General features: G+C 45.8%; 2 protein-coding genes across 3 annotated transcripts in view; one reads left to right on the forward strand and one right to left on the reverse strand.

Moving 5' to 3' along the window:
- Window positions 1-6: 6 nt before the first annotated feature.
- On the reverse strand, window positions 7-2,479 carry LOC108250213 (5-hydroxytryptamine receptor 1B-like). Its single transcript, XM_017439984.3, has one exon. The coding sequence runs from the start codon at window positions 1,956-1,958 to the stop codon at window positions 807-809; it is 1,152 nt and encodes a 383-aa protein (XP_017295473.1). The 5' UTR covers window positions 1,959-2,479; the 3' UTR covers window positions 7-806.
- A 3,337-nt stretch (window positions 2,480-5,816) lies between these two features.
- mei4 (meiosis-specific, MEI4 homolog (S. cerevisiae)) overlaps window positions 5,817-11,724 on the forward strand; it is a 31,381-nt gene continuing 25,473 nt past the window's right edge. Inside the window, exons 1-3 of one of the 2 annotated variants that reach the window (XM_017439985.3) lie at window positions 5,819-6,054; window positions 7,224-7,469; window positions 10,118-10,563. In XM_017439985.3, the coding sequence (XP_017295474.2) occupies window positions 5,898-6,054; window positions 7,224-7,469; window positions 10,118-10,563 (849 nt within the window). In that variant the 5' untranslated portion in view covers window positions 5,819-5,897. Of the gene's footprint in view, window positions 6,055-7,223; window positions 7,470-10,117; window positions 10,564-11,724 lie in introns of both variants that reach the window. The other variant, XM_025002480.2, reaches the window with a different exon arrangement.

An 11,724-nucleotide genomic window follows, 5' to 3' on the forward strand; every position in this document is an offset into this window, starting at 1 on the left:
AGGATGGGGACGTGGCTCCTCTGAGTCACTGCGCTCACAACTCAACCCCTCTGGTTTAAAGGTAATTAATCCACAGCTCCTCCGCTCCGTCCGTGAGGTAAAAACTCCTTCTGAAGCCACAAAGAAAGTTCTGAATGGTTAATATCTTACCTGCTGCAGATAGCTCTTTGAGTTCAGAGAAACGTTTTGATTCTGAGCAGACTGAAGAGCTGACGCGACGACCAAAGTGGATCTCTGTCGTCTTCAAGCTCAAAGATGTTACAGCCGTTCATTTAAACAGTATTTCAGTTGTTTAGGTGGAGTTCTGTGGCCTTTGTAGCAGCGGCAGCAGCTGGTTGTAGCACTTCTGAGGCAGGAATACCATATTTCTCTCACAGCTTCTGCTAAAGTTGAACATTTTACCTTTTAATTGTTAATATTTCTGTGCAGTAAAGCTTGTTTTCCTTCAGCTGTAAGAGAAGTTTTTATTTCTGTTGGCTGAGAATTCACATATATATAAAACTTTAAGAACAAACCTGTTTTAAAAAGTCTGTTTGCTGAAGTTTGAGTTTGTCTTGGTTTATACAGGAAGTGCTACAGCTAGCTGCTGCTTCTATTTGTGCTTGTAGATCAGTTATTTACTTGTACGTAAATAACTGCAGTGAGAAATCGCTCTTGGCCCCTCTCAGACTAGCCATTAGCTCGTTAATCTGATCAGAGTTCAACTCCTTTTCTCCAAACCTGTGCTGCCATCTGCAGCAGGTAAGATAGTAACGTTCTTAAGCAGTCACTTCAGAGTGAAGGTGGGGGTCGGGTGGGGTCCCTCCTCAGGGCCTGCAGCACCTGGACCTCAGCAGCAGTTTGTGGAAGGCCTGTTTGAAGTCCTCGTTGCTCATGGTGTAGATGATGGGGTTGATCAGGGAGTTCAGGTAACCCAGCCACGTGAAGATGTCAAAGAGCCCCGGGTGGAAGCACGTGGCGCACAGAGGCACTAACAGGGTGTAGATGAAGAAGGGCAGCCAGCAGATGATGTAGGCTCCCAGGATGATCCCCAGAGTCTTGGTGGCCCTCCTCTCCCGCGCCGCGGAGATGCGCTTCTTCTCCAGCAGCGCGTCAGACACCGTCACCTTCACCTGGCTCGCGTTGGGGCACGCAGAGGAGGTGGTGGTGTCTCCGCACGAAGACGCGTCGTTGGTGCCGTAGTTCAGGGAGGTGGTGGACGCCACGGAGCCGGGGGAGTTGGTGATAAGGCGCGCGGAGGTGAGTCTCTTCCCGGGCTTGTTGCGCGCCTGCTTCAGGATGCGCTTCCGCGCCTCCACGTAGATCCTGCCGTAGAGCGCGAGCAGCAGCAGCGTGGGGATGTAGAAGGCTCCGAAGGTGGAGTAGATGGTGTAGAAGATGTGGTCCGTGTTGACGTTGCAGCTCGTCACCTCCTCCGCCTTCACCTGGCGCCAGAAGAAGGGCGGCAGGGAGATGGAGATGGCGATCACCCAGGCGGTGGCCACCATGCCCGCCGCGCGCGCCGGGGTGCGCTTCTTGGAGTACTCCACCGCGTCCGTGATGGCCCAGTAGCGGTCCAGCGCGATGACGCACAGGTGGAGGATGGAGGCGGTGCAACACGTGATGTCCGAGCTGAGCCAGATGTCGCAGAGCACCTGGCCCAGGGTCCAGGTCTGGCACACGGTGTAGAGCGCGCTGATGGGCATCACCAGAACCGACACCAGCAGGTCCGTGAGCGCCAGGGACCCGATCAGAAAGTTGGCCGGGGTGTGCAGCTTCCGGGACTGGTAGATGGTGGCGATGACGAAGGCGTTGGAGAGGGTGGTGGCCAGGGTGATGACGGCCAGAGTCAGGGCCAGAACCACCTGGAAGCCCAGCCCGGAGTCCGGCTCGTGCGCCCCGGAGGTCAGGTTGGCCTGGCTCTCATTGCCGGAGATGTTGAGCGGGTTTCCGATGGCGGGAGGACTCGGTCCCTCCATCCCTCCACCTTCCCCCGTCAGATTCCCGCCTCATGGAGCTCACGGGAGACCCGGATCCGCCGCGCGCGCGTCTCCTCCACTGCAGCACCACAGCGTGTCCATGTCCCGCAGGAAGCCTGGAGCCTCCTCTTCTTCATCTTCGTCCCTCCATCCGCGGCGCGTTCGCTCTCAGCAGCTGGAAGTCCCGCGCACAGCATCCGGGGAGGCAGAGATCATCATGGGATGTCGGAATCCTCACATCCACAACCGGATGAAGAGTGGCTTCCGTCCTCTGCGCGCGCGACTCTCATCTCAACTTCAGAGCTGAAGTGACTCCGGGTTTTATACCGCAGCCTCCTCCTCCTCCTCCTCCTCCCCCTCCTCCTCCTCTTCCTCCTCCTCCGCCTCCAACAGAAACACATCATAGAGTTCACCTTCAGACCCCAATTTTTTCTCCTTTCTCTCAGAATTACTGCTAAACTTTCATATTTTTTATCTTTATTTCACCTTCAGACCTGAAGGTTTTACATTCCTCACATTCTTTTCTCTCACAAGTCATTCAAAACTTTAATATTTCATCTTTTAATTCTTTCATTTTTCTTCCACACTGTAAAAATTAATGTAGAACAGGAAAAAATATAAAAGTATTTACATTTCATTTCAAGTTTTTTAGATATTAAATTTAAATTAAAAAATCTTCATATTTGAACCACATTATTTATTTTCATTAACTCCCTAACCCCTCTGTTAGTACTCTTCTGTTAGTACTCCTCTGTTAGTACTCTTCTGTTAGTACTCCTCTGTTAGTACTCTTCTGTTAGTACTCCTCTGTTAGTACTCCTCTGTTAGTACTCTTCTGTTAGTACTCCTCTGTTAGTACTCTTCTGTTAGTACTCCTCTGTTAGTACTCCTCTGTTAGTAGTCTGTTAGTACTCCTCTGTTAGTACTCTGTTAGTACTCTGTCAGTACTCTGTTAGTACTCTGTTAGTACAGTGAGTACCCTCTTGTCTTTGCGTCCTCCTGTCATGTTGGATCTTCATCCTGAAGCTTTCAAAGAAAAAAGGTTGATGATGAAATCAGGTTTTGATTCTGGGATTATTTATTTTTTTGTGAATCTGTAACTCAGTTTCTGAGACGTGCTGAAGACGTTTAACAGAGACGCCTCCTGATCGTTTGGTTTCCATCTCTGCTGCAGACTCTTCTTCCTCTTTTTAATTTCCTTCCAATCCTCCTCCTCCTCCCTGTCTGGTTCCTTCAGATGCCCCGTCGGGTCACGGAGCCTCGGGGTTCTGTCTGCAGACAGATTAACGGGTCCACAGGGTCTCAGAAGAATGAACGAAGGTTCAGGACCACGGAGAGCAGCACTGCAGGCCAGGAGTCCTTTAAATCGCAGCAAATGTTGGAAACTTTGAAATAAACAGATTTCGTTGATTGGCTGAAGTGACATGCAGACACTTAAACCTTTATTACCTGAAGTCTCTCCAGTCGTTGTCCATGAGGACAAACGGGAGGACAAGGATGTGGGGATTAGTGTCTCTGCAGAACCTGAACTTCCTGTTTGTCTGAACCTGTGTTTCCTGTTTGTCTGAACCTCAGGTTCTCTGCAGAACCTGGACTTCCTGTTTGTCTGAACCTCAGGTTCTCTGCAGAACCTGGACTTCCTGTTTGTCTGAACCTCAGGTTCTCTGCAGAACCTGGACTTCCTGTTTGTCTGAACCTCAGGTTCTCTGCAGAACCTGGACTTCCTGTTTGTCTGAACCTCAGGTTCTCTGCAGAACCTGTGTTTCACTTTGGAAGTTTCTGTTTTAGAAACAAACTGCTGTTATTAAAATATAAATAAAAAGCCGAGTTGTTTGCAGTTCCAGCTCCCTGCGTTTCTAATTATTCAGAGTTTGACATTTTCAAACCCTGTCAGGGTTTGGGTTTGGTTTAAGTTTTTTGTTTTGTTTTTGGGTTATTGTTTCTCTTCTGTTTTTGGTTGTTCCTGTGCTTAGTTTAGTTTTGCTGCCACGTCAGCTTTTGTTTTTATTTTTGTAAATAAATTAGTTTGATCTGCATGCAGACCAAACTGTCTAAATTATTTTATTGTTCTTTAGAAAGAGACCTGCTGCTGGCAAGTTTTCTAAGTGTTAGAAGAACAAAATGCCTGTCCCTCCTCCTCCCTCTGTCTGGGATGGTTTCCCAGCATTCCTTCTGTTTGCTTCGTCTCTGTTTTAATTACCGAGCAGGCTGTTGTGATTAATGAAGTGTTTGTTTAACACCTGTTTAGCGAGGTTACAGGAAGCTGCCGAACACAAACATGAAACAATCATCAGTGTCGACCAATGAGAGAAGACAGAAAACTGTCAGGAACCGAGGAGGATGACCGTCTAAACCTGTTCGATCCAACACATCCAGTTTGTTGGGTTCTGGTTCCATGTGAAGGAACAACCTGAGTTCCTCACCTGCTCAGAGTTCTGCTTCTTTCCTTTTCATGTTGGGTTCTGGTTCCATGTTAGAACGTTACCCCCGGCTTTCCTTCAGACACTGACAGACACTGGCTCTATTTTTGTCTTTTTTTGCTGCTTTAGCTCTTAGCTGGCCTTTTGCTTCGTTTAGCTGTTAGCCAGCTGTTGTTACTTTTAGCCTTTAGCTGTTGTTGTTTCTTTCAGCTGTAATGTTTCAGTTTCAGCAGATTTCAGCAGATTTCAGCTCTCTGGGTTCTCTCTGTTTTCAGTTTTATGTTGAATCTATTTCTGAAAGTTTTAGCTGATTTAGAAATCTCTTCCTGTTTCACATTTTCACGTCATCATAAGAAATATTTTTGTGTTTGTTTTGGAACATTTAAAGTTTGACTTTCTTCTTTTCATTTAATCTGTTCTTTTCGTGTTTTTGAATAATTGCGTTTGGTTCTTCTTGTATCTTTTAGTTTCCCATCGTTGTTGTTTTGGGTTTTTGTTGCTCAGTTTGCTTCTGTTTATGATCCATTTAATTTCTCTGGGATCATTTTGTTTCTCATTCATCTGTTTATAATCTGTTTTAACTCCTCTGAACAAAATGAAAATCATCAGAAAACTGAAATCTGAAGTAATCAACCCCCTGAGACCCGAAGCTACTTTTCATTTATTTGAAATAAGATTTCAAACTTTGTTTTTCCTGCTGTTTGGGTGTTTGTTTTCGTTTTTGCTGTAATTTATCTGAGTGTCTGCTGGCTGAAAAACATCTGAAATAAAGAACGCTTAAACCGAGCTCTTTCAAAAACCACTTAAACAAACCAAACACTTGTTTATTTTTTGTAAAACAAGATTTTAAATTGGTGCGCAGTGCTGCTCTTCACAAACAAACTGAGATTTGCATCAGAACAGATCCTGAGTGTTGCTGCAGATAATTAGTCTGAGGTTTTACTGTTGAACCAGTCAGTCATGTTTCAACACATCGAGGACGCTTCAAAATGTCACTCAGGAAACTGAAAAGGTTACCACCGCTGCACGCATATTCTGCTCATTTACACCAAATTAGCTTCATGCTAATCCAACCCAGAAAGTAGAAAAATGTAAATGTTAATGTTTCTGTGGCAAAAAGAATCTTTAAATTATACTCTGAATTGTTTTTTCTTTGCGCTGATTTAAAAATAACATTTGCATTTTCCTGCAGGTGAAAATAAAACCTTTTAACTGTCAAAGTTAACTTTTTTCCTGCCGTTTTTCATGTTTACACAGAAAAGCAAACTCAGAACTGAAGAGCAGCATCTGAGATAATTAACAGAAAACAGGTGAGAAACAATCATCAGTCCAGGTGTGACAGGTGTACGAAACCAATCCGAAACACCTCCAACAGGTGCTGCCCAACACAACAGGAAGTGACGTCACCACACTCTAAACAGAAACAAAGACTGACAGAACAAAAGGACATAAAACTTTTATTCTGAAAGGTTACTTCCTTCTTTGAAGAGTTTAGAAAAGAAGACAAGCGTGATCTTTAATGATTGTTTTTAACTTTGATTTATCTGACGTCACTGTTTCCAAACATGGCTGTCGGGGTGCAGTCTCTTCCAGTCCGCGGCTTCCGGGGGGACGGATTTCAGCGGAACACCTGAAGCCGTTAGCTCGGCTAATGGAGCCCGACGGCCTTCCAACAGGTAAAGTTACCTGTTTCACTCGAGTTTTAGTGTTTGTTTGTTTGTTTGTTTGTTTGTTTGGGTTTTTAAATAAATAACGCGGTAAATGAGCTGTAAGGTTTGTAGTTCTGGTGTTAGCATACAGCTAAGCTAACTGTGGGTAATTTCTGTAGTTTACCAGAGTCCGGTTTTAATTTACCTCCCTTTGATAAATAATATGAACAGTTTTGTTTTTAAAGACAATAAGATGAGATATTAGCTGCTTCTGTCTGACTTTAGAATAGGTGGAGGAAGAAAAGAGACAGATTGTGTCCCCCTGAAGACTGATGTCCTCAGGTCTGTTTCAGGACTTTTTATCTCCGGAGGATATTATCTGTTAGTAAAATATCTCATGAACCACCGGACAGAATTTATTAAAACCCCAAGAAAGCAAACATTGGATGTCAACTTGATTCAAGATGGCCGTCACAGCTAATCCACATTAGCAAACCTTGGAATGTGGTGTGGTAGTAGGTGAGAGTCCTCCCCAATACGAACCCTGAGCTCTGAGGGATGGAAGGCGGGTGATAGGCATTCACCTGTGGCCACAGATCCAGGTGTGTGTGTGTGTGGGGGGGTTCTGGTTCTGTGCTCGGTGCTGCTGAGACCGAGAATAAAAACACGTAAACCTCCAGGAGAAGCTTTCAGTCTGAGGCCAGGGAGTGAAAGTAAGTTTTAAATGACGAGTTTTGGACCTGAGACAGGAAGCTGGTGTAGATCAGGAAGAAGTCCTCAGCATCCTGGACCTGTGCTCAGCTGGGCTAAAAACTAAATTTACCTTCATTTACTCAGACGTGACTGATCTCCTAAAACTACTAAATATTAGTTGAATAATCGGCTGTGATTTAATGTTTCACCAAAATGCCTAAAGATACAATTAAAAATGGTTCCGTGTTGAGGTCGATTTACTGATCAGTCAACCAATTAAAACAACAAAATCCTAATTTAGTTTTCCTGTAGTTCTTTGCTCAGCTGTCTGTTCTGTCTGGTTCATGCCTGTAGTTTAGGAGTCTTTCTGTCTGAATGAGGTCAGAGGTCAGAGTGGAACAGGGACTGAAACGGAGAAAGAGTAGAAGTGTTCGGGCTTACAGGAAGGAGGACTGTATCTGCCTGAAGTTTTCTCATCTCTGCCCTTCCTTTCATCCTTCCAGGGGCGGGCCAGGCCAGCTGGCTCCTCGTGAAAGCCAGAGTTGCCGTGGCGGTGGCTGTAATAAAAAGCAAGCCCCCCGGCGCGAGCGGCCGAGGCTACGGCGAGGCTTTGGCCCGTAGACTGAGGAGGCGGGACGAGGGGTGGCGGCAGGAAGCCCGGGAGCTGCAGCAGGAGGTGCTGAGGCTGCGACAGGAGCTGCTCGTCACCAGGGTGACGTCAAACACAAAGAGCGCCTCGGAGGCGGCAGGTGGGGCTTAGTCTGTGAAGATATCGGGCCTTTAACGAGGGACGAGCTCTGCTCCGGGTCCAACCTTGAAATGTCAGAGTTTGATTAATTCTGCGAGCAGCAAAGTGGCTGTTTTCTGCTAAAACACAAACAGTTGATAAAAATACAGAGTTTATCTTTACTGATGGCTTTACTGAGAGGGAGGAGAGCTCAGGTGGGTCCAGAGATTCTGCAGACATGATCGCTCGTGTTTACAGGATCCTGCTGGAAGAGGCCAAGCAGCTCAGTGTCCTGAACGGGTTGGTTTGGAGTTCAGCATCACTCAAAGGAATGCTTATCACCCGCCGCCTTCACACCTGAGGGTTAAACTCGTCATCATGAGAAATGACCGTTTGATAGTTGGACTCGTCATCACTCTGTTACCACCACACCAAAGCTCAGCTCAGCTGAAAGCAGCAAGTATGCTAAAGCTAACATTAGCATAGCAGTTTTCTAAGGTTGATTTGCTGTAGCGGCCATCTTGGCTCGTCGGTTGTGATGGTTCAGATTTTTAAGATGGTTTCTGTTTCAAGGATCACAGATAAAGATTTTAAACAAAAAAGTTCCTGAAATTTGTCTCCAATTGTTAGATTTGTCTTCAGATATTTGACTCTGTTTTATGGTAACCCAGGGGGGTGAATACTTTTACAGCCTGATGTGTAACTCTTTGAAACAGGTGAAGGAAAGGGCTTTTATTTTGAAACATTCTATAAATAACCACAGCGTTATAAATAATGTTGCTATAAAACAGTTTTCCTCCTGAATCTAAAAGCTCTGAGGCTTCAGGGAGACGTCTTCAGGGTAAAAGTGGAAAATCGGCTCCATTCTTCCTCAGAATAATGATTTTCAACCTCTGCAAGTTTGATTTCCAGGCCAAACATTTGTTTTTAGAGACTTTAGGAACATCAGAGCTTCCTAGTGGCCCTTTAAAATGAGAGAAATATTTCTTTACCTTTTGTGTTCGTGCCTCTGAGAGGTAATCTGCAGTGGAATTGAAAGGCATATTGGTATGAAAATGGCTGCGTCTGCGCTCTGACTGGACCCGGCCTCTCTCTGGTTCTTTATATTCCTTCAGCGGTTCTGCAGCACCATAGCAACAACCATTTTCTTGCAGAGAAAATCACACAGAGGAAATGTGAAAGTGTAATTTAGCACAATTTTCCCTCGGTGTGGGAAGTGTTTCTCTGGAGGTTTGATGTTTATGATTTTGCATGTAAAAAGAGTCATTTCAATTTGCAGAACGGTGGTGTAACGGAGCCGAGTCAGACACGTGGAATTTGTTTCATGAGACACCAGATACGATTAGAACCGTCCGGGTTGGCGTTCCGATCCCAGGGAGGATGTTGGAGATGATGGAGCGTTGTGAAGTATTTTATGGGCTAATTAGTTGATTATTAAGACGTGTGATCACCAGCTGTGGTTTTCTGACGTTAGGAGCTTCGTTTGGACAGGTGGCCTGAAAGCAGCATTCACAGAAACTGCTGCATGAAAAGAGTCCCTCCTCCTGCATCTGTTGGGGTCAGAGTTCAACATCAGGACCCCCGAGGAAGAAACTGAACCCCACGCTTCCTTTAGCAGACTGCTGCGTTTCTAAAAGCCTCCAGGTGTTAAAACACCTGAGTGAGGAGGAGGAGGACAGGACTTTACCTGCTGCTTTCTGCGCTCGACTCCCGCCGCCAACAGGCAGATCATGTTTTTACCTCTGTGTGTGTGTTAGCAAAATATTTCATCGTCCAGATTATTATTTTTAACAGATTATTTTATTCTTGTTCCATGTTTAACATTTAGCACATCCAGCTACAAACACTGTTCTGTTACCTCCAAATCAAACAATTCAACAGGAACGTCAGTAAAAACAGAGCTGAATGCCTAATCATCCTAATCTAATCCTAATCTAATCCTAATTATATCCTAATAATCCTAATAATCCTAATCATATCCTAATAATCCTAATCATCCTAATTATATCCTAATAATACTAATCTAATACTAATCGTATCCTAATCTAATCCTAATAATCCTAATTATTTCCTAATCTAATCCCAATAAATCTTTTCTCTACAGTTCAGAGGAACATTTTCCTCATACAACATTTGCTTACATACTTAAAGTAAATTTAATACAACACAAAAGTTCACACGTTATAATGTCAGTCCCAGGTTTTTATCAGTGGGTTCCTCCTTTTCTTCAAGAAATCCATAGTTAGTTTTAGCTTTGCTGTTATTTCCTCCATAGTATAAACCCTCACTTTTCTCTGTCCACTGACTTACAGTGGGAGGGGGGTGGAGGGGGTGGAGGTTACATCAAGATAGGGTGATAATGTCTTCAGCCACCAGTGTCCGGGTCCGAAGCAGGTCCAGTTTGTCTTTGCTGAACAGATCCCTCAGGAGCACTCCGAGGACAAAGACGAGGACGTTCCTTTCAGGAGATATTTCATCTTTGTCTGTTGAAAACTCTGGTGTGAGAGGCGGCGGGTGACATGCATTCCTGCGTTTCAGAGAGTCTTCATGTGTCAGGAATATAAAGATGTGGGTTTAAAAGCTTCTTCTGAACCTGAGTTAACTTCCTGATAACACGGATGCAGATCTGCTTTAGATGAATTTAAACATTTCTGTGTTTCAATCTTTCAGAGGACAACATGGACGACCTGTCTCAGGATCTGTTTGGTCCAGGAAGTCTCATGTCCTGTGACTCAGAAACTCCTGACCTCCTGCTGCAGGATCCTCCCAGGAGCCCTGGGGGGGCGGCGCTGCGGCCCCACGTGCACTTCCTGCTCTCGCTGTGCGCCCTGCACCGTGTCGGCGTTGAGGCTCGGCTCTTCAGCCCCGATGGGCTCTCGGGCTCGGTGTTGGCCGACACCGTGTGCCACCTCCTCCGCTGCGTGGCGGCGTCCTGCGGGAACCCCCCCGCGCCGGGCTTCCCCCCCGACCTGGTGCTGCGGGCCTGCCAGGTGGCGGCCCGAGCCCTGGAACTCCTCTGCTCGCCGAGGTGGCCATCTGTGGAGTTCATGAGACGTGTGGAAGAGCTGCTGAAGCAGTTGACTGAGGTGCTGCTTCACAGCAAACAGCCCAGCGGGGTGAGTACCAGGGAGCCATGTTTGCACGCATCAAGTATTTCATTATGAGCACCGCTATGGTGGCCACCTGCGCCAGGAAACGTCTCCACAGCCAGAAGCACGACACGGGCTGAGACTGATCAGATGTTCTTTAACCAGATCATGTTTCAGCGTCAGTCTCAGAAGTTTACTTTTCACTTTCAGACTAACAGGGAACTTTTACAGATCACCTTCCTATCCAGAACATCCAACTCAGAAAACTGATGCAAACTGGGAGAATAAACTCCTTTAAACCATGAGATGCTGCTCAAACGGCTGTCCACAGACTGGGCTGTGGTGTCTCATCCCTCTCATGTGTGCATTAACTTTGATCTCAGATGGTCTCAGAGTCGTGCTGAACCCGTCTGAAGAGGTCCAGAGCTGTTTAGACCCTTGCAGGAGACAGAGGCCATCTGTCCAGGGCTGGAAGGTCTCTGTTCTCGGCGGACGGCCTAGAATACAGTTTTACAACCGTGCAGATTTTCCAAACTTGGCAGCTCAGACTGCAGCTGTACCGCTCGCTGGGTCAGTGAGGAAAATGAGAGTCAGTTTCTGAGGTTTGGTGACAAATGAAGTGAAATTATGATGAAATTCAGACATAATTAACTTAAAGTGCAGCAAATTTTGTCCAAATCATGTCCTGCCCCATGCTGGTTTATAATCTTCTTTAAAGTTTTTAGGTGGAGTAACTTAATTACAAAACAATCCTCCTGGTTTTCTCTGAAATCCCCCCAGAGGTCAGAGGTCACACAGCCAAACAGGAAGTGAAGGCTCTTTTTAGCTCTTCATATCTCCTCCATAAACCCTGTAGAACCATCAGAACCTGCTGCTGCACACGGGTCAAGAAGTTCTGATCCGACTGATCGTTTGTCTGAGACTTACTTTTTACTCTGAGTTTCTGCCTGTCTCATTAAAAGTTCTGTTTTGTGGAGGACTGAATCTTCTTCCACATTCAGGGAAATACTGAAGTCTTATTTTCACAGCGATGAAATATTATTTTCCGAACAGAAAACAGCATTCTGTCTCCAGTTTATGTTATTCCCGTTTCTTTCCGAGCTGACGGACACGGCTCAGAAAGGAAAGATGAGCTGACAGACACGGCTCAGAAAGGGAGGATGAGCTGACAGACACGGCTCAGAAAGG

Source organism: Kryptolebias marmoratus, linkage group LG19 (assembly GCF_001649575.2).
Source record: "Kryptolebias marmoratus isolate JLee-2015 linkage group LG19, ASM164957v2, whole genome shotgun sequence".
Lineage (NCBI taxonomy): Eukaryota > Metazoa > Chordata > Actinopteri > Cyprinodontiformes > Rivulidae > Kryptolebias > Kryptolebias marmoratus.